Genomic DNA, 21,260 nt, shown 5'->3' with positions numbered 1-21,260 from the left:
TGTTCTTATAGACTCATTTCCCTTGATCGGGTCACATATAATGTTCCAATTAATGTTCTTATAGACTCATTTCCCTTGATCGGGTCACATATAATGTTCCAATTAATGTTCTTATAGACTCATTTCCCTTGATCGGGTCACATATAATGTTCCAATTAATGTTCTTATAGACTCATTTTCCTTGATCGGGTCACATATAATGTTCCAATTAATGTTCTTATAGAATCATTTCCCTTGATCGGGTCACATATTATGTTCCAATTAATGTTCTTATAGACTCATTTCCCTTGATCGGGTCACATATAATGTTCCAATTAATGTTCTTATAGACTCATTTCCCTTGATCGGGTCTCATATAATGTTCCAATTAATGTTCTTATAGACTCATTTCCCTTGATCGGGTCACATATAATGTTCCAATTAATGTTCTTATAGACTCATTTCCTTGATCGGGTCTCATATAATGTTCCAATTAATGTTCTTATAGACTCATTTCCCTTGATCGGGTCACATATAATGTTCCAATTAATGTTCTTATAGACTCATTTCCCTTGATCGGGTCACATATAATGTTCCAATTAATGTTCTTATAGACTCATTTCCCTTGATCGGGTCACATATAATGTTCCAATTAATGTTCTTATAGACTCATTTCCCTTGATCGGGTCACATATTATGTTCCAATTAATGTTCTTATAGACTTCTGAACACCTGTATTTCCCCTATATTTTGGTTATTTCCCTCTTGATAATTACATTTTACTCCACATTTGCAACAATCGAATCATATTGTGAAATAATATTGTGTCACGATCTGGTCCATGGGGCTCAAAGGCGGCAAATTTGAAACTGAGATAAAGGTAAAAATATCGAGTAAAAAACAATAAAATACATAAGAAAATAGACATTAAAATACTTCATAACTTTAGAACCAAGTATCCTAGACCTTTGGTGTTTTCAGTAAATGATAGTATATTGTATGTATAATGTAATAATTACAGAAATTTAATTTGCAAAAATGCCTCCTTTGGCCCCCATGGACCAGATCGTGTCACATATCATTTAACACAAGATCGGTATTATGCCGTATGCAGACTTTTTATTAGACGTAAAATATTTGATGTAACATATACGTTATTTAATCTATGCCATTCTATTTTCAGTAATGTAAAAGTTCTAACGAATCTTTGATGACGTAAAATCAATAATATATTTCTACCAGATATTATACGTAACATATTATCGATTTTACGTCATCAAACATTCGTTAGAACTTGAACATTACTGGAAATAGAATGGGACTAGATTAAATAACATAGATATGTTACATCAAATATTATATGTCTAATACTCGGAGTCTGCATAAGGCCTATATGGGCACAATTTAATGTTACAAATATACTTCAGACTACTAAATACCTAGCTCGATATGTATTTTCCCCTTTTTATGGTAGAATGTACAGTTTACATTTAGTACATGTAATATGTGGAAGTTTTAACCGACTACATTTTATTCAGTAGAAATGATAATATTAACAGTGCAAAAGGTTACATCTGAATACATGTATTTTTATGACAACAATTATTAACCTACATGTAGAATAGTGTGAACACAGATCCTAAAGTGAACATTCACAGATAACAATACATCCCCATTTTCTGTACAATAAGTTAAAACTAAACTTTAATTCTTCTGAATATTTGCAGTTTCCCCTTTCAATTGTAAAACTTAACTTACACAGGTGACAAAATAATGATATTACTGATCTACAACTGACAATATCCACGTTTTATGTACAATAAGTAACAATTAATAACAATTAATAATAAGTAACAATTAAGGTGGGACAGGTGTAATTGACACTTTTTTGTGTGGAAAGATCATAGAAACTCTTTACATGAGTCATTGTAACAGGTATAGAATTAAATTTAGAAAAACAGGTTCAATTCAAATTTTATGCTTATTAATTAGCTAATTTGCATATTTAATTAGCGAATATTAGCCATTTTCAAAAAATGTAGCTCCACTATACAATGTCCTATTGAGACACTTGAGGTGTCAAAATAAAGCTCTTGCAAAGATCTAGTGCAAGAGCCTATTTCCAGTAACATCAGGTGGGGTAGGAGGTGTAACACCCATGATTTTGGGGAAAAATTGTATCTTTTGTGTACCAATTTTGGCATATTTGGTCATCTGATTTTATCAATATCCAAGAAACATTTCAAAGTAGGTTCTTGCACTAGATAATGGTGTAAAGAACATAACTGCCAACTTTCAGGTATATAGGGGTATACTTTAGGCGCTACATTTTTCAAATGTCGACTTTGGGTGATGTGTGAAAAACGTCATGCAACGGGTTCATAAACAAAGAAAATAATAAGATTCTTGTTGTACACTTTTCATACAATATGCATAATTTTTCCGGATTTTTTTTTATGTTATGAAAACTACATACATTAATGTGTCTAAAAATGACAAAAACTAATTTTTGATGAAATGATGATTTTGGCCTATCTAATTACACCTGTCCCACCTTAATATTCTTTTAGTCTTCTGAATACCTATATTTTCTGGTTATCCCCACTATAGTCAACTTATACATGTTATCAAAGTCGATTTCACTTCTATGTGTTCAATGAACTTAGATACAAAGTTCAAATTAAATTCAAAGTTCAAAGTTCCATTCACCTGAAGCCAGTGGCGATCAGTGTGTGCTATCGATTGGTAATTGACCTGATGCCGATTGTGGTCTTTTCAATCTGGGGAGCACTCTATATGGTCGATACTCATTAAAATGCATCCTTTACACGGTAAATGACGCAGCACTAAATGTCATTAACTCATTAATTGTGACGTGTCATGTCAAAAGGAGACACTTTTGGGCAGGTTGTCAATTTTGAGGTATTTACATATCTTAAATATAGAGATATTTTGCTCCACGATGCCGTTTTCCCCAATGTAATCGGACATTCCTAAACAAAGATATTGAGTTTGTAAGTTATGGTAATATGATAAAATTGGAAATGAGATAGCGGCCTTTAAAAATGACAATGTTGAGAGTAGTAATTACTCTCAAAAAGTAAATATCTCAAAAGATGCAAGATGATAGTTATATTCGGGTCTGAAACTATCAGACAATACTTTTAACATTAATAACATTACAAATTCGCAACAAACCAAAGTTGTGAAATTTTTTTTTGCTATTTCTCCATGATCCTGCCCAAAAGTGTCTCCTTTTGACATGACACGTCACAATTTCTCTGTCATTCCTAATTTCTTTTTAAAACAAGTGCAGTATCATGTTGCAGGTAACAAAATTCTCTACATGTTCATTTGGATTTTGTTACTTTTAATTACTTGCTCCAAGTTATGGCTAGCGACTCAATTTTTTGATATGTTTACATCCTTATGTCCAGTATAAAGTAAAAATGGAAAACTATCACTCCCTCTCCCCCCGTTCAAATGGATGCAAGTGATGAATTAACTGCAATTAGTAGTGGTACTTAGATTTACTGTTTTATCTGGGAAAAGTGTTTGCAATAAAGTCATCGAGAGTTGCACAGAACACGTTTGTAAAACTTACGTATCTCGATCATGGTAGCTGCATAAAGAAATGGATTAATGCAAGAGTTGAGATAAATCAAATATGTCAGTATGCCTCGAAGCTGCACATTATTACACTGAGAACAAAAGATGGTGATGAGAGCATACAATACATACGGCAGTGTGCAGATGTTGACAACTAATACGATAGCACCAAGTAGAATGGCTGCCTTCTTGTAGCGCTTGTTGGAATCAGCATCAGCCCTAGGTATAGCTGCTCCACGAGCCACTGGTACAGCAGAGCTACCGCTAAATGGTCCTGCAATAGACCTACTTGAACTTGGATTCACATTTTGAGATGACATTGTGTCGCTGCTTGGATGAACCATTGGTTTGCGCAATTTTCTTACCAGCTGAACAAAAAATGCAATACTGAATGATTCAATCGCAAGGAGTGGACTAAATACACCTAGCACAAACAACACAAGTGCATAAACCAAGTTGTGCTTCGGCGGTGAGCGACAATCGCGGCTGAAGTCAAAGTAATCATGTGATCCTGGTGGCATTAGCATATCCCAGAGAAGCACTTCACTGGTTCCCAGTAGAATACCATAGAGCCAAATCCCACCAATGATACACATTATGCGCTTTTTGGATTGGATCCTCAGATACTTGGGATACTCTCGTGACAGTAGCAGAAATCGATCCATGCTTATTGCTACAGTTGTTACCATTCCAACACTGACAAACAGATTACCCAGACATTCTAGCAGCTGACATCCATATCTGTCGTATGGCCAAAATTTCATGACAATATTAGGGATCTTATAAATTTGAATCAGTCCTACTCCAAGGTCAGCGCATGAGAGGTTCAAAATCAATAAATTACTGGGTTTCTGTCGCAGAAGGCTCACTTTAAAGAAAGCAACTATTGTTGCAATGTTGCATATGAGAGTCACAATGGTCATAATGCTGACAGCAACTACATACAGAATGTGTAGATTACTAGCCAGATCCATTTAGAAATGATACCTGAAAATTAGAATTGTATTTTCAAAATCGGAAATCTTTGGAGCTTTTCACCAGCAGCTCGTTTCAAAATGGTTTCTTGCGAATGATCCTGAAACAGGCAAAACAGTTACTTGATCTACACAACTGATGTGCTCCACAAAGTTGATACTGCTACTCACAGATGAGGTTGATTTTCTCTGCATTGATTAAGACAAGCTTTGAACCGCTCACAGTAAATCTCTCTCTTAACCCCCTGAGCACTACCTGACGATCTAACATTGCCCCTGATTGGTCAATTACATGATATCTTCACTTTAATCACCAATCAGAATGGAGCTTTACATATAATTCACCCCAATTTTTTTGTGTGGTGAAATTATTCTAACAATGTTGCTGATTGGTCCAATTGATAATGAAAACTTATTTTTGGCCAATCGGCAGGTAGTTCTCATGGAGTTAAAATGATCTTGTCATCATCTGTGTTGCTATTATGACAGCACACAAAGGTGAGTATCCTCACAATAAAAGATGAACTGATGAAAAAGTTATAAAAAAAGGATTATTGCTATTAAAGAGCTTTTAAAATGAGATAATGGTCAGTGATGAACTGACTAGTATTAAAAAATGATTATTGCCAAACAGACTGGCTTTTTATAATTAACCTTGAGCAGAACTTCACTGAAGGGAGTGTACATGCTAGAGGGGCTTCCCCCTCCTATGCAAAATGAAAAATGTGTATAGATTTTGAAAAGGCATAACTATCATTAGTTTTTGCAGAAAGTTGTGAAAATTTTTAATTTTGACAGATCCATTCAGAAATGGATTGACACTTTTTATAATAATATCACTATTCACTTCTCTATTTATCATGGTCTTGGTTGTCAGCTCATTAATTTAGCCATTGAAATCCTTTGTATTCAGTTGTATAAATATAGACAGGACCTATATGGCATTAAAATTGATACTAGTGATATAAGTACACAAGGTGCCTCACAGTAATTCACTTCAAGCGGCTTCATAGCAATCGTGTGTACACCCACAACAGAAAACAAGGCCAAAAATACTGCCAAAATTATGACCCCTATAAAGGCAAATAACAAGAACAGTTGGCAAAGTGTTAGGTAAAAGATAAGATTTGGCACTGCATTTTGTTGAAAATACATTGGAAATGGTCAATATTTTGAATGAAAATGAGCTTGCTTTTTCACAGATACCATGTAGTATTTTCTGTTTGCTGCCATGTTACTTTCGTACGGCAGTGATGCCATGTGACGGGCTACACTTTGGGACAAAATTTGTTGCCTGGTACCATGATTTTTATCCTCAACAGCTAGGCCTCATGAGACTCACGGGCATGGAACAACCCCGGTGGGGCACTCATGTATAAAAGTTGCAAGTATCCGCGTGAATTGACTTTCAAAAATGACCCTTAAGCGAGAATGTTGAAATTTTGTCAAACTAATCCTAAACGAGGATTTTACTCAAATAAAAACACCCTCAGTGATTTGAAATTTCCCCTGAACTGAACAAGGATCTATTATAGTAGCTGGATGGATAGACATTGTGTGTGTCCATCGAGTGTTGGTATGAGTGTCATTCAGTGATGATGTGGAGCCATTTCAGGTTTGACCCGTCGTGACTTAGCTCACAAAAGGTCACACAGGGGTAAAAATGATGGTACCACTTACTGGAGTATCCACAATTGGTGGTAGCACATATTTCTTGTCCTATATAAATAATAAATAAAAAATAATAAATTTTGGATTTATAAAGCGCCTTTCTCCAGATCTTAGAGGACTCAAAGCGCTGTAATTTCGCTGCAATGGTGAATCATCACAATCAGATCGCATCAACTAGGTTGCTGCCGAGCAGCGCACACCTATCCGCATTTAGATTGTAACATCCACCAATTATCTGTGCAGCTCCCCAAATTCCATTGGGTGAAGGAAGTTTTTGATAACCAAACAACTAATCACCGATTTTTTTTTATACAGGAGGAAACCGGAGATCCTGGAGAAAACCTGCGAGCGAGCATGGAATCGGGATAAACCAAGTGCACATGAGTCCTTGGGCCGCGACGGGGCTTGAACCCGGGACCTCAGTGGTGCAAAGCGAGGGAATTACCGCTGCGCTAACTCTATATCCCCTGATGTGTGTCCTGGATTGAGATCGGATAGAATTTCCGGGTTTTACAGCTGATACGGACAAAGAGAAAATATTGAAGTTTTCCTCCTTACTAATAACATACATGTATTTTTATAACAACAATTTTTAAGTTCAGTATTATAAAGTTCAACACTATATACCCCCTAAATTTTCAACACAAAAACACACAAGGAAAAATGTATTTTCCTGTAATTGCTTTATTTCAAGTTTGTTGCACCTACTAAACAATTTACTGCACAAACAGATTTGAAGAGCCGATTTTATTTGAGAAGCTTAATTTATCTTTACAATGGACTTAATCACATCTTTGCTGCCTTTCTGTATGATTCATCATGACTCAAAATAAAATATCAAAACAAAAACCAAATCCCTGTGTCTAAGTGTCTATTTTATTTTATTATGTTTATTTGGAAAATATCTGCAGAGGTCAAGAAGATATGTCTAAAATACGCCCACATCTACACTTGTCTTTTAATCAGCCCTTACCATGCAAATTAACACTAGCCAGCAGCAGAAAGTTATGAGGTTCTTAAATATCATTCTGTAACTTAAGTTCATATAACTACAAAACAATCTATTTTGATCTAAAGAAGATAAAATTAAGCAAAATCTATTCACTTATAACTATTCATTTTATGTACTAGTTGCTAGAGCTACTTGTTTTTACCTAGTATAAAAAGGGATGTTTTTATGATCCCGAAACATCGGTTGTCTTGTCTTTTTGGCCCCCACACATATGTGGGGCTTATGTTCCAGATGGTTGTCTGCCTGGTTGTTTGTTTAGCTGCCTGTCCGGGCGGAGCAAATTCATTAATCCACTCTGCAGCTCCAACGCAGTAACCGATCAACTTCATTATTATGTCTTCAGAATCTGGCATCCTATACCTTTGTACATAACCTGGCTGTCTAATAAATTTGTGTATCGGTGTCCGATAAATTTGTGTATCGGTCTGTAACCTCTTCATAGAGTGCATAGTTCATATACTTTGTATGCAAAAGTCACCATGTATGTCTCTTTTGGTGTGATTGTTTTGCCATGCTATGACAAATCATTTTCACATTTTTGACCAAAAAACACATTTTTGACCAAAAATCACATTTTTGAAAATTTTGGACCAAAAATCACATATTTTACCAAAATCATATTTTGTGCAGAAATCACAATTTTAAGCAAAGTCATGTTTTTGACCAAAAAATGTTTTCTACTAAAATAGTGTTTTTTTACTAAAAATCATGTTTTTAACCATAATAATGATAAAATTGGATGGATACTTTCACATGATACCTGAATTTATCGATCTCGCTAGAGTTTTCAAATATCACGCTCGACTTCCTCTCGCATGATATTTGAAAACTATAGCTCGACCGATAAATTCAGGTATCATACTCAATCCATCCAATTTTATATCAAACTTGGTTTGGTGATTGGATATGGTGGCCTGGTGTGCTGTATAGTTTTGTGTCTTGTTATTTGCATATTTATAAATATTAATGAGCTTATTTGCTTATTTTGCCTACATTTTCATTAATCCATTCTGCAGCTTAAATGTAATAACCTATCAACTTCTAACTTGGTATTGTGAAAGTACATTGTATATAGTGACCTAATGTGTTGTATAGTTTTGTGGCATGTTATTTGCATATTTATGAATATTAATGAGCTTATTTGCATATTGCATATTATTATTATTAACAAACCTTTGTTATTTACACATCTTTGTGTGGGGCCACCTTAATTACAAACCGCGTAATTCTAGTTAAACCTAAATTTTGGATGTTGCTGTACATAAACAGTTTTTTTACATTTATTCATTTCTTGTAAGAATCATGAACATAAGCAGGGCCGGATTTACCTTTTTGGGGCCCTCAGGCCAAAATTTGGAGGCCTCCAAACTCACCGCCAGGAAGGCATAGTACACTCAAGTGGCCAAGTTTTGGTTTACACAAATAGGGGGCCTACTATAAGATCGACAGTGGCGGCAAAAAGCATTAAAGTTAGAGGGAGACGAGTATATTTTGTTCCAAATTTACTAGGACATTAACTCGCGCAAAAAATGTCAATTTCAGACAATATTAACCCAAAATAAAGGTGAATTTCCCTATGTAAAGGGCCAATGCGTGCGACTCGTGCAAAATGTTGTAATTTAACCAACAAAATATGGTAATTAAGTACCTAATTATGCGTAATAAGCAAAATACCTTGTGAACAGATTATTTGGAGATCCGTATGGGGTACAATGACGTAAATTGGTGTGAGTAGCATGGCCAAATGTTCTCAACCTGATTAGATTTTCAGCAAAAAATATGCTAATTTGAATACCTAATTTGCATAATTTATGCATATTTGATGCGTATCAAGCAAAAACACCTTGTGAACAGATTATCTAAAGATCCGTATGTGGTACAGCTCAACTGATCGTACTTTTCCTACATTCAACCTTGCATGATTTTTGAGTTGACACAGTCATGAAAATAACTATAGATACTTGACAGACCATTAGTAGCCCAGTTCTGAACCTTTTCATTGATCATTCATAACAATAGGTATCTGATGGATCAGTGAAGATAAGAAGGATTATAATATATCCGTAACCTTGATATTATAGTAATCTCGAGGAAAAAGTGCAATGGACATGTTTTCATTTTATGTTTCAAATATCCCGCGCATGAAAATTGAGTATTTAACCCAAAATGGAAAATGGAACAATTTATTGGAAATCTGTTTAACAGATTTTTTGACATCTTTTTCTGCACTGTATTATACCTAAATTAAGAAATTTTATAAATATTCAAAGAAAATATAGGTCATCCAAAAATTTTGATTTTTTTGGGGCAAAAAAAGGAAAAATAAGCAAAAATATCAAAATCTGTTTAACAGCTTCATTCATCAAGTCATAACAAATGGCCTACATGCTTAATTTCTAATAAAATATTGAAATTGTGAAAAATATAGGTATTTATTGATTTTCATGTTTTTTCTTGCAAATATGCTAATAATATGCAAATTATGAAATTGCAAAATAAAGTTTCTACATAGCATACATCTTTCAAGTGTGATGTTCAAAATGACAGACATCAAAAAGAGATTCGATGAAATGTAAAGGTGTAGTAACAATTTTGGCATGGACTGTCTGGTCAGGAAAAGTACGATAATTTGAGCTGTACAGTACGTGTTGTAACTTGGTTGGGTAAAGTAGTGGGACCAGAGGTTCTCGAACTGATTAGATTTTCAGCGCAAAATATGGTAATTAGGTACCTAATTTGCATAATTTATGCGTAACAAGCAAAATACCATTTTCTCGGAGACTAGGGGTCGCACGTTCCTCAAACTTGTGGGTGGGTGCATCTTGACCCCAGACAGAACAGGTTTGTATTGGGTAGTGGCTCAAGGTCACTCAAGGTCATCCAGGGGTCATCTCAGGTCAAATTATTAAAACTGTTGTATGGGCATGAAACTTGGTGGGTACAGTCAACATTTAGAGCCAAAATTTTTAAAGGTCATTTTGGGGTCCTCAAGGGGTCATCTGAGGTCAAATTACTTAAAACTGTCGTATGGGCATGGAAATTGATGGGTACAGTCAACATTTTGAGTCAAATTTTTGGAAGGTCATTTCGTGTCATCCAATCCCAGGGCTCATCTGAGTTCAAATTACTAAAAACTAACTTAGAGTCAAATTTTTGAAAGGTCATTTTGGGTCATCCAAGGTCTCCCATGGGTCATTTGAGGTCAAATTACTAAAAACTGTCCTATGGCCATGAAACTTAGAGCCAAAATTTTGGAAGGTCATTTTGGGGTCACCCAGGGGTCATCAGAGGTCAAATTACTAAACACTGTCGCAAGGGCACGAAACTTGGTGGGTACAAGTCAACATTTTTAGTTAATTTTGGGATGGTCATTTCGGGGCCATACAAGGTCATCCAAGGTCAAATTACTAAAAACTGTCGTATGGGCATGAAACTTGGTGGGTACAGACAACATTTAGAGCATATTTTTTGGAAGGTTATATCAGGGTCATCCGAGGTCACCCAGGGGTCATCTGAGGTCAAATTACTAAAAACTGTTGTATGGGCATGAAACTTGGTGGGTAAGGTGTTGCGCTGCCGGCCGGGAGATAGGATCGACGAGGGTTCGAGCCTTGGGCTTGCCTTAGGTGAAAATTCTCTTCCCTCCTAAAAAGTTCCTATATGGTCGTGAATCCTTCAATTAAAGGAGTATTTCGTGATCCTAGCATCCTCATTTTATGACATTTTTCAGTACATATCCACGAAAAAGCATATTCCCAAAATTTCAGTTGATTCCGATTTTATGCGTTTGCGAGTTATGCATGATTATGTGTATTACACTGCTCCATAGACAATACGTTGTAATTTCGTTCTGGTGCACCAGAACGAAATTCAAATTCATGATATCTTTGCTAAGCGAATTAATCTGCAAGAAATATTTTGTACATAAACATTATGTAGCCAGAGTATTCCAGTGATATAAAAATCTCAACTTTTTTTTTGAGAAAAGTGGGGGATGAGGCTGTGGATCACGAAATGCCCTTTTAAGTTCAGTTATTTAATTTCAGAATTTAATTGAAAAATTTCTTCTCGCCCCCATACACTGCTTAGCACGTGCAGATATATGTGGTGTATGTGCTTCGTCCATGATTCGAAAGTCAAGTAAAGCCGTTGGTCCCGTGTACAGGAAGAGTCAAACCCTGTGCACGTTAAGTGTCATCATTTAGAGCCAAATTTTTGGAAGGTAATTTTGGGGTCACCAGGGTCATCTGAGGTGAAATGAGTAAAAACTGTTAGATGGGCATGAAACTCGGTTGGTACAGTCACCATCAGCCAGGTAATCGTGCCCAGCTGAGAACCCCCGCACCCCCGAACTGAATTTTTTCAGGGTCCCCCTTAGGAGGGTCAAACTTTTAAGGATACTTTTTGCATCAGACCCCCCCAACAAGTGTTTGTGAACAGTCCCTGAAACATGAGCATCCTGTGCATGACATATGTCTTAATTTTCATATCACATTGGTTGTGTGTTTTGTGTGACTTCTATGGTATATGTACAGGGTGTCCCAAAATGATTTATACCATGTTTGAATAAAATATCAAAAATATATAGTCTACAGTGTATCTAATCTTAATAAGTGCAATATACAATGCCACACATGGTTTCTACTTATTCTGTGACTTTCATGGAAATAGCTTGATTCGTTTTGGCGTGACATTGCTATTACTGAAAATGGACGAAAACTGCATGTGTGTAATCTACAGTGCAAAGGCACCCCAACACATGGATCCTTCATCACCATCATGCAGCCGCACTGTGCAATATATTGGAGAAATCCTACATTCTTTTATAGGAAATACACAAAATTTGGCACAGATGTAGAGCTTACAATGCTAAATAATTCTTGATGGGATTCAGTGAAACATTTCAATATGACATCAGATATTTAGGTTGAAAAACATACTTTTTATGTGATTCTGACCACAATTTTTACCCCAAAAATGGCATTATTACAGAGGATATAACTTCCTCAAGGATCCTCCGTAGTAAATTTTAATCTTCTTCATTACGTAGCTGTGGGTTTGCCCATATACTGTGGACATAAATGCATGCTGTGACACTAATAAGAGCGAACCTTCTCTATACTTTTATTCCATACAAGGATTGCTTTGTAACTATTTAGTTGAAGTAAGAACAGGACACAGCAAATATCCTGCCTAACATTTTCCAAATAACTTTGTGCTGAACGGTTAGTAATTTTACAGATTTTCAAAATAGGTTGCTTTGTCAAAACTTGGAATTTACCATTTTTACGCAATCCTCTCTAACTTCTACTAGAAACGTCCAATTTTAAAATCTAAAAAATCTGAGAAAGCTAAATATATGTAGAACTTAAAATGCAAAACAATATGACTAATACAAATGCCTTTCATACCTAAAAAATTCCATCTTTCCCGGTATAAATCATTCTGGGACACCCTGTATATCTTGGTATTGTACAGGCCTGTACACAGGGGTGCAACCCCCCAATTTGGAAAAGTATACAAAAAGTCCCAAAATTTCAGATTTTGTGTGCGTACCGGGCAAAAAAATCAGGTTTTTGTACGCTTTATTGGACAAAAAAGGTCCAAATTTTGGGAAGAAAGTCCACTTTTCACAAAATTGCCCCCCCCTGGAAAAAAAAAGTCCATTTTTCAAAATCAGCACCCCAAATGAAATCATGCATACGGGCCTGGGGCCTGGTATTGTATATTTATTTTGGTCAATGCATGTGAGAAAATATTGTATGTGTGTTCATATTTTCTACTCTACTTTGATACTCTTTACAGGTACATGGGCAGCACTATGACTTGGTTCTTGATGGGTCTGAAATAGCAGGGGGCTCTATACGAATACATGATGCCAAACTACAGAAACATGTCCTCCAAAATATACTCAATGTAAGTATATATTATTAAACTTCTTATACATGGTTCAACTCATAATATGCACAAATTATTCATGTTTTTGGTGAATTTGTTCCAGCACGCATCAATCAAGTACCAACTGACACTCATGTTAATTCACAAAAATGTGCTCCAGTCATGCATTACACAAAGTGCACTTATTATAGGTGCTGCATCTAAATATGTGTACACCATACTATATATATCTCAATCACTGGAAATACAAGTCTATACCTGGGTAATGTTGGCGCCACTTACATCAGTTACATGTATTTCATCATCATCATCAGTCGACTGCGGAGCAGGCGACTACAAGCTTTCTCCAACTAATGCGATCTTGGGCAAGCGAAACAATTTTGTTTGGCTGCAGCATCCCTTCAGTATCTCCCAGGAGGTGCTGGACATACTGTAAGTACAGTGTGCGCGACCGTCCCGGTTTCCTCTTCCCATGTGGTGGAATATAAAGCGCATATTCTTTCACAGGCTCGCCATCTTCAAGACGCAGTATATGGCCGAGAAATTTGAGTTGATGAATCTTGACTCTAGCAACCAGTGGAGTGGTGTTGGTCAGGTTGTAGATGGTTTCATTTGGAATCCGATCCACACGCTTGATGTTTAACATGACTCTGTAGCAAGATGTTGCAAATGCATTGATCTTGTTTTCCATGTCCTTAGTAATTACCCATGACTCGCACCCGTACAGAAAGACATTAACACACGTTGTCTGAAACAGCTTGATTTTTGTTTCGATTGGCAGGGACGGGCTTCTCCAAAGGCGTTCCAGATTCCAGAAAGCTGCCCAGGCTAGCGATTTTTTCTTTTTTAGGTCTCCAACACTAGAGCCCATCTTGGAACCCAAATACTTGAAGTCTGTGACATGGTTGATGGTACTACCATAGACTTCAAGTGCTGGTTGGGCGTTACAGTTTGCAGTCATATATTCTGTCTTAGGTGCGCTGATGACAATGCCTAGATCTGCTGCTGCAGTTGCAGTCCTAGTAAGCTGTGATTGGGCCCGGGCTATGGAAGATTCCAGCAGGGCAATATCATCAGCAAAGTCCAGGTCATTCAGCATCTTGGCAGGATACCTGCTTGACCGACGTGGGTAGGTAACAATTCAGCGTCAATTCCAGAAGTTGATTTCATCAGAAGGTAGTCTACCAGGATAAGGCCAAAAAAAAAAAAGATGTTTGCTTGCCCTCAACCGACCGACCCTAATTCTGGAAATCAGAAAAAAGTTTTTTTTCTCTATTTACTGTACAAAAGAATACCGACCCTATTTTTGGAAATTCCTGAAAAAGTTTTTTTTTCTTTTCAAATTTTTGCATTCTGAAGATGTAACAAAAATGTATTTTAGAGCTGTGTTCAACATTTTAGTTGTTTTGTAATGTTAGTTGATTCATTTTGACACCATAATTGTCTGATTTTTCCTATTTTGAGCTTTAATTAATAAAAAAAAATGGTAATTAAAAAAAAAAAAAAAAAAAAAAAACCGACCGACCGACCCAATTGTTAAAATTCATTTGAGGGCAAGCAAACAATTTTTTTTTCTTGGCCTAATGAACAGGAATGGTGCCAACACATCACCCTGAAGCACTCCAGTTGTTACTTGGAAAGGCTCTGAGATACTGCCATCTACCATAACGGCACTATTGGAGTCTTTGTAGAGCACCTGGATGGCATTGACCACAACCTTTGGTATTCCATAATGCCGCAGCACTGAAAACATGACGGACCTGTTGATGGAGCGAAGGCTTTTTTGAAGTCCACAAAAGTGACTGTTAAGGGAAGTTGGTACTCCTTGGAAGCCTTCCATGATCCTCCTCAAAATGTGTATTTGCTGAGCACAGCTGCGACCCGATCTAAAGCCAGCCTGGTTGCTTCTCAGTAAAGGATCAATGTGGGTCGGATCCTGTTCAGAAGGATCTTGTTGTACACTTTTGCGGCAATGGACATAAGCGAAATACCACGGTAATTTGTCATGAGAGAGAGTCACCTTTCTTTGGTAGAGGAATGATTACATTCGTAACCCATTGACGTGGCGGTGTCAGCGTTGAGAATACTTCCATACAGAATTCGAGAATCATATCAATCATGCTATCCCCTCTTCCCTGAAGTGCTTCTGCAGTTATAGCACAGTCCAATCCTGCTGCCTTGTTGGTCTTCATGGCTGCTATTGCTTTGACTACTTCTTCACGAGTTGGGGGCTCAGTGATAATAGGAAGATCTTCAACAGCTGGTGCAGGAAGTTCTGAAGCTGCTGTGCCACTGTCGTTGTCGTTGTACTGATGGACCCTGCGCCACTTGTAGGCTGCAAACGTGGTTCCGACATATTCTAATGACGGCGGAATAAATTTAAAGCGCTTTGAGGCTGTTTACGGCATAAAGCGCTATATAAATATCTACATTTAAGGAGTGAGCTAAAATATTCCTTCCATTCCTCAAGCAGTTCATGCATGGTCACTGGTTGGAGCTGATCCATCTCTCTTTTTGACTTTCACCCCTTTTCTTGAGTTCTTCCCAGAAAGCGAGTGTATAATTTTCCAGGTGGTGGTATAATTCCCCATCTCGTCGGCCAGCTTCAGATCTTCCACCTGCTCATGAGGGTAGCAAGCTCATCAGATTTATAAGAGTTGTTATAAGGCTGGTGTTCAAGTTCCTCCATCTTTCTCTAGATTGGCGAGACTTTGAAATGGAGTACCGCTTTTTGGCCTCATCCCTTTCAAGTTTAAGTCTGATGGTTGCATCTGATACCCAACTTGGTAGTCTGCATGGCTCTTGCTTTCCAATAAAATGTATTTCAATGGGATGTAATTTGAGCTGGTGATGTCATTGGGTTATAATGAGCTGTGGTTGATTCATTTGCATAAGTTGAATTTGTACAGAAGTTTGCTTGTGTAACTCTCTACTCTTTTTCGAAACTGACTGCGAGATACATGTAGGTATGGCCTTCTGTACACGCGACAGATTTCAGACTATTATTCCCAAATGATATCCCAGCAAATCTCCACTACTGAGAATTGAACCTGGGACTTCATGCACCTAAGGCAAGTACCCTAACCATTCGACCACTTTCTCATGGTTATAATCGCAAATTGGCACATACACCAACACATTTGCCATTATATGAGAAGGCTGCAGATATTCTCCTGTGAGTTTTGTTGGAAGGAAGGCAACATTCTAAATTACAATTTTTGTGCATGCTGAACGTCACATGTGAACCTTGTGACATCATTTGGATATCCTTTGTCTTATTTCAGGAAGATGCAAGCTCAATGCAGCATTTACTGGAAGCTTTAGAGTCTGGCTGCCCACCTCATGGAGGCATCGCTATTGGTAAGGAATTATCAAACAAATACAACTTATATTTAGTATGAAACTTTGTAAGTGTTGTTAATTTAATTTTCATTATGTAAATCAATATATTATTGAAAAATAACAATTTGATGTTTTTCAAAAGTGCATTTTGCTTGATTTAATGTTGTTAATGAGTTATGTACGATTTACAAAAGTGTTATTCTTTCAGCCCTCTTTACAACATAACTCAAGAACCACAGGACCTACAAAAGTATATGTGATATTTGAATTCTTCTACAAACTTGCTATGAAATGAACAATGCAATTTTGGCCAAAGCTCACTACCATGCGCAAGATTCTGTGAACTACCAAATTGCAACAGTTTAAAATAGTTGCTAACCTTAAGATTGAACTTTTGATCCAAATGCAACAATTTTATTCCTACAGCAGAATTTTCAGATGGCACGCCATCTTCCGTCAGTGAGAGTGATACTGTGATCTGCATCAAGTCACAACATTTTGGATCTTGATCACAGACTCGTAGGCTCCTCGAAGTTTGAATATTGATTTATAGGTTTGTCACATATTCACAATATAAAAACACTGCAGATCTGGACAGAAGGCCTCAAGAGACATTTGGTGATGTGAAATCCTTTGTCATTAGCACATGACAGTGGCGTACCGTGGCTGCTCCTACCCCAGGGGGCTGAAGAAAATTCAATTCTTCTTCCTCTGAAAAGTGAAGAGCAAAAAAAAAGAAAAAAAAGGGATTATAGGTGCTAGCCCTAAAAACAACACATTTTTGATGTATAGTACCATTTAAAAAAAAAAATTTATACTTTTTCAAATTTTTCCGCCCTTTACTTTACAAATTCTTTTTGCCGCCCCTCTTTTTGCCGCCCCATCTTCTTCCGCAGCCCCTTTGTTTTGGCCACCCCCTGCTTTTTCTCCGGGGGGCTCGCGCCCCAAAAAAATATGTGCATGCATGATACAGTATAGTTAATGGTGGAAATATATTGTAATTGTTTTATGTTTTTCATTTCTACAGGATTTGATCGACTGATTGCCATCCTTGCGGGGGAGCCATCCATTCGGGAAGTTATTGCGTTTCCAAAGACCATAGATGGAAATGATCTAATGAGTGGAGCGCCCTCATTGTTATACAATGACGAACTTGCGGTTTATCATATACGACATGATATACGTGATGCAACCAAGTAAAATGAGATGTGGGTGGACATAATTATATAAATTTCCTACAGATTGTTTTTTACTTGAAAGAATTTATGTTTTGTTGAAAGTCATCAAAACTGTACTATCTTGTGGTTTCCAAGATATCCATTGTGCGTTTGTATCCGCATTCAAACTATGGTGTGCATATTTTATACATACCAACTGTGGTGCCTGATCATAACCATTGATTGTGATAGGTGTACATGTATGCAAAGCTTGCATGTAAAGGAAGAAAAGATGTACATGTAGTTGACATGAACAAAATGTGACCAGTCACATCAAAAGGGGGGACATTGCTGGAAAAGTCTAATTTGAGAAAATACTTTCACTCACGTTTTAAGTAGAATTTTTCAGCTTTACTTTGAGACATCACTTATGAGCTCTTATGAAAAATTATCAAGGCATCGATATTTTATAAGTGAAAATAAGTTATGATTTCCATTTATGGTCTTTATTTTTTCATGCATGATTCCATCCGTATCTTGAAAAGCAGTTTGCCGCAAAGTCCGCCCGTTTGATGCGACTGGTCCAAAGATGTATACCTCTAAAATGCACTATACGCGATGGGCTATTCCATTTAAAATCCACACTACCCCTGTGGAAGATTTAGCTAAAGTCTTCCATGGTGGGAGTATGAATTTTGAATAGAATGAACAATTGGGTATGTTCCATTTGAAATACTCACTCCAGTTGGGGAAGATATAGGTAAAGCTATAAATACAGGGTGCAGTATGGGTTTCAAAATGATTAACTTTGACCAACTACATTTGAAAAACATACTCCCTCTGTGGAAGATATTTCCAAAATCTTCCACAGGGGTAGTGTGGATTTTAAATGGAATAGCCCATTGCTGTGATAAATCCTTCATCTTGGTTTGTCGCTCATGGTGGGCAGATAATGTACTTTTGGCATTATTGGCTGGAGCCCAAAATTGAACATGTGTATTTTGCACTGATAGCAAAATCTCATAACGAAGAAAAAATGAGGAGGCTTATGATGGGATCATCCACCTTTAAAGTGGCAATTTATTAAGTGAACTGGGATCAGATATTGACTCTTAAGAGGGGGAAAGTGTGCTTTTTGTTGACAGCACAAACCTGTATCACCAAAACTAGATTTGAATCACTGAATCAAATTCTTTAATTACTTCATGCAAAACTGCATTTTTCTGGAATCGCATACAGCCATTTGCTACGTGAGAAATTGTGTCATAGGGGTTTCTGCAAAGAGGGCATGATGTCAACAATGCATAGAAAAGTTGCTTTTTGCCTTGTAAAAGTGCCGTAATTTTTGGCCATTTTCTGTGATTCTTTTCCTCTGATTGGCACCAGATGAATCAACCTTCCTTTTACGCATATACTGTACTTCTATTAGATATTAGTTTCCTTTTTACGAATATCAAGATATCTTGATATTCGTAAAAGTACCGCAGGTGTGATATCTACAAGGAAAACATTATCCTTATCACAAAAAGCAAAGCAGTTCATTTATGATTTACACTTTTAATTCCTTTCCATTTCATAAACACCTAAGTTGTAAAAAAAAATACTCCCTTTTGTAATTTACTGACCTTATTCCTCTCTGGTGATTACCGTTTCCAACGTGGGTTGAAGAAAATGGCTTCCTCAAGTGTATTACTGAGGCTGTTGCAATAATCAAAGACATGACAAAAAAAGACTAGTTTGCACCTGACGCTATCTGTCAAACAAACTCGGCCACGGTTTGTTTATGAGTGTTGTGATGATTGAGTTTCTCAAAGCTGTGGTAAAACAGTATGCCTTATGGTTAATTTTGCACCTTCAAATATACAAACCATCTCCAAAGTTCGGTCTTAGTAATAGAAAACTTTCTTTCCTGAAGGCACCATGTCATGCCTAGAAAAGTTGCTTTTTGCCTCGTAATTTTTTGCCATTTTCTGTGATTCCTTTTCTCTGATCGGCACCAGATGAATCAACTTTACGCACTACTAACCAATCAAGGGTCGTGGGGAGTCGGTGATGTCAGGCTCAAACTAGTCTTTTTAATTCTGTCTCAGATTATTAGTATGCCTCATATCAGTTTAACCCCATGAGAACTACCTGCCGATTGGCCGAAATGAATATTGTGTCCAATTTTGAACCAATCAAGGAGGGTATTAATAAGATCATCTGCAAATGCAAGTTCACACCATAAGCAATTAAAAGCTTAGTCATAATTGGCAATTGAAATGAGCATTTCAAGGTATCAACCAATCAGAAATGCTGTTTTAAAAATGACCAGTAGTGTCCAGGGGGTTAATAATGTCACAAAAATTGGTACTGATGACATTTTTTGTGCACACCCGTACTCATATTATGGTCAGGGTTATTAGGCGTAGGGGTTCAGGCCACGGCACAAGTGGCATATATAGAAAAGTATAGGTCGACAAAAACGTATCAGTGGAGATTCGCTAAATACCATTCATTTTCCTTATCATGTTGTCTGTAATTTAATTCATGTAATGATTAATGCCATTATTGTAATGATGAATGACATTATTGAATAAAATTTCGAAATATGACCTATGCTACATTTTGTCACAGAGTATTGGTTTAATTTGTCTTTTACACAGCAGACTATTCCATAGAAGTCAATTTCACCATTGTGTTTCCGTTTGCTTGGTTTTATATCACAGACTGAGCTGCAGTTTGTAGCCATTGCCTATTTTAAAGCCATATTGTAACATTTGCTGAGGCGGGTGCCTCCAATATTTTGGAAACTTCTGTTTCTTACAAGACTCTAATGTACTTTTATTAAACTAAAATATCCTGCAAAAATCAGTTTTGTGAAAATACAAGATTTTGAATAAACCACAGGAATTGTCATTTAATTATTAAGACGGAAATATTAATCAAACGCGTATGCGATGTTCATAACACAGTACGTACATGCATGGCGTGCTTTGCCTCTGTTGTTCGGCTCAAAATTAAAAGTGGACATATCTGACAGTAAAAGCTAACATTTTATGGAAAAGAAATACTAATCTAATTTTTATGGAAATGTTACAATATGGCTTTAAATAGCATTATTGTAGATTGCATTTATACTACATTTTGTCACACCGTGCTGGTTCAATTTGCCATTTACAAAGCAGACTACTCGAACAGCATGTAAACTGATATTGGACTCTTGTCATATTGACATAAGCTCAAAAAGTTACCTTTTCAAAATCTCAGTTGAGCAAAGACGTAGCTTGCGACGCCATCACAGCGTCTTCATTCAGCGTAATGATTACACTCCTCCGGTCACCTTTCGGAACCAAAAATCTGCCTTAGACACAGAGGAACGGATTGTAACACTTCTTCCCAAAAAAGATAAAGACCCACTTAATATTAGAAATTATAGGCCTATTTCATTACTTACAGTTGATTACAAAATTATTGCCAAAACTATGGCAAATCGGTTGAAGAAATGTATGGGGGGTCTTATTCATGGTGATCAATCCGGTTTTTTAAAGGGCAGAAATATTGGCAATAATATCAGGCTTCTAATTGATATAATTGATACACTGAAGTAAATGATTTGCCTGCAGCTATTCTGTTATT

At 36.7% G+C, this 21,260-nt stretch overlaps 1 protein-coding gene across 1 annotated transcript in view; it reads left to right on the top strand.

Annotated features, from left to right (window-relative positions):
- Positions 1-20,321, top strand: part of LOC140138801 (aspartate--tRNA ligase, mitochondrial-like) — a 48,699-nt gene extending 28,378 nt beyond the window's left edge. Inside the window, exons 14-16 of the mRNA XM_072160572.1 lie at positions 13,051-13,161; positions 16,428-16,503; positions 17,513-20,321. Coding sequence (XP_072016673.1) covers positions 13,051-13,161; positions 16,428-16,503; positions 17,513-17,685 — 360 coding nt within the window. The 3' untranslated portion in view covers positions 17,686-20,321. The remainder of the gene's footprint in view (positions 1-13,050; positions 13,162-16,427; positions 16,504-17,512) is intronic.
- Positions 20,322-21,260: the final 939 nt, after the last annotated feature.

This window comes from Amphiura filiformis, chromosome 18, assembly GCF_039555335.1.
Source record: "Amphiura filiformis chromosome 18, Afil_fr2py, whole genome shotgun sequence".
Classification (NCBI taxonomy): Eukaryota; Metazoa; Echinodermata; class Ophiuroidea; order Amphilepidida; family Amphiuridae; genus Amphiura; species Amphiura filiformis.
Note: the sequence above shows the minus strand (reverse complement) of the source record. Positions and strands in the feature narration are given on the sequence as shown.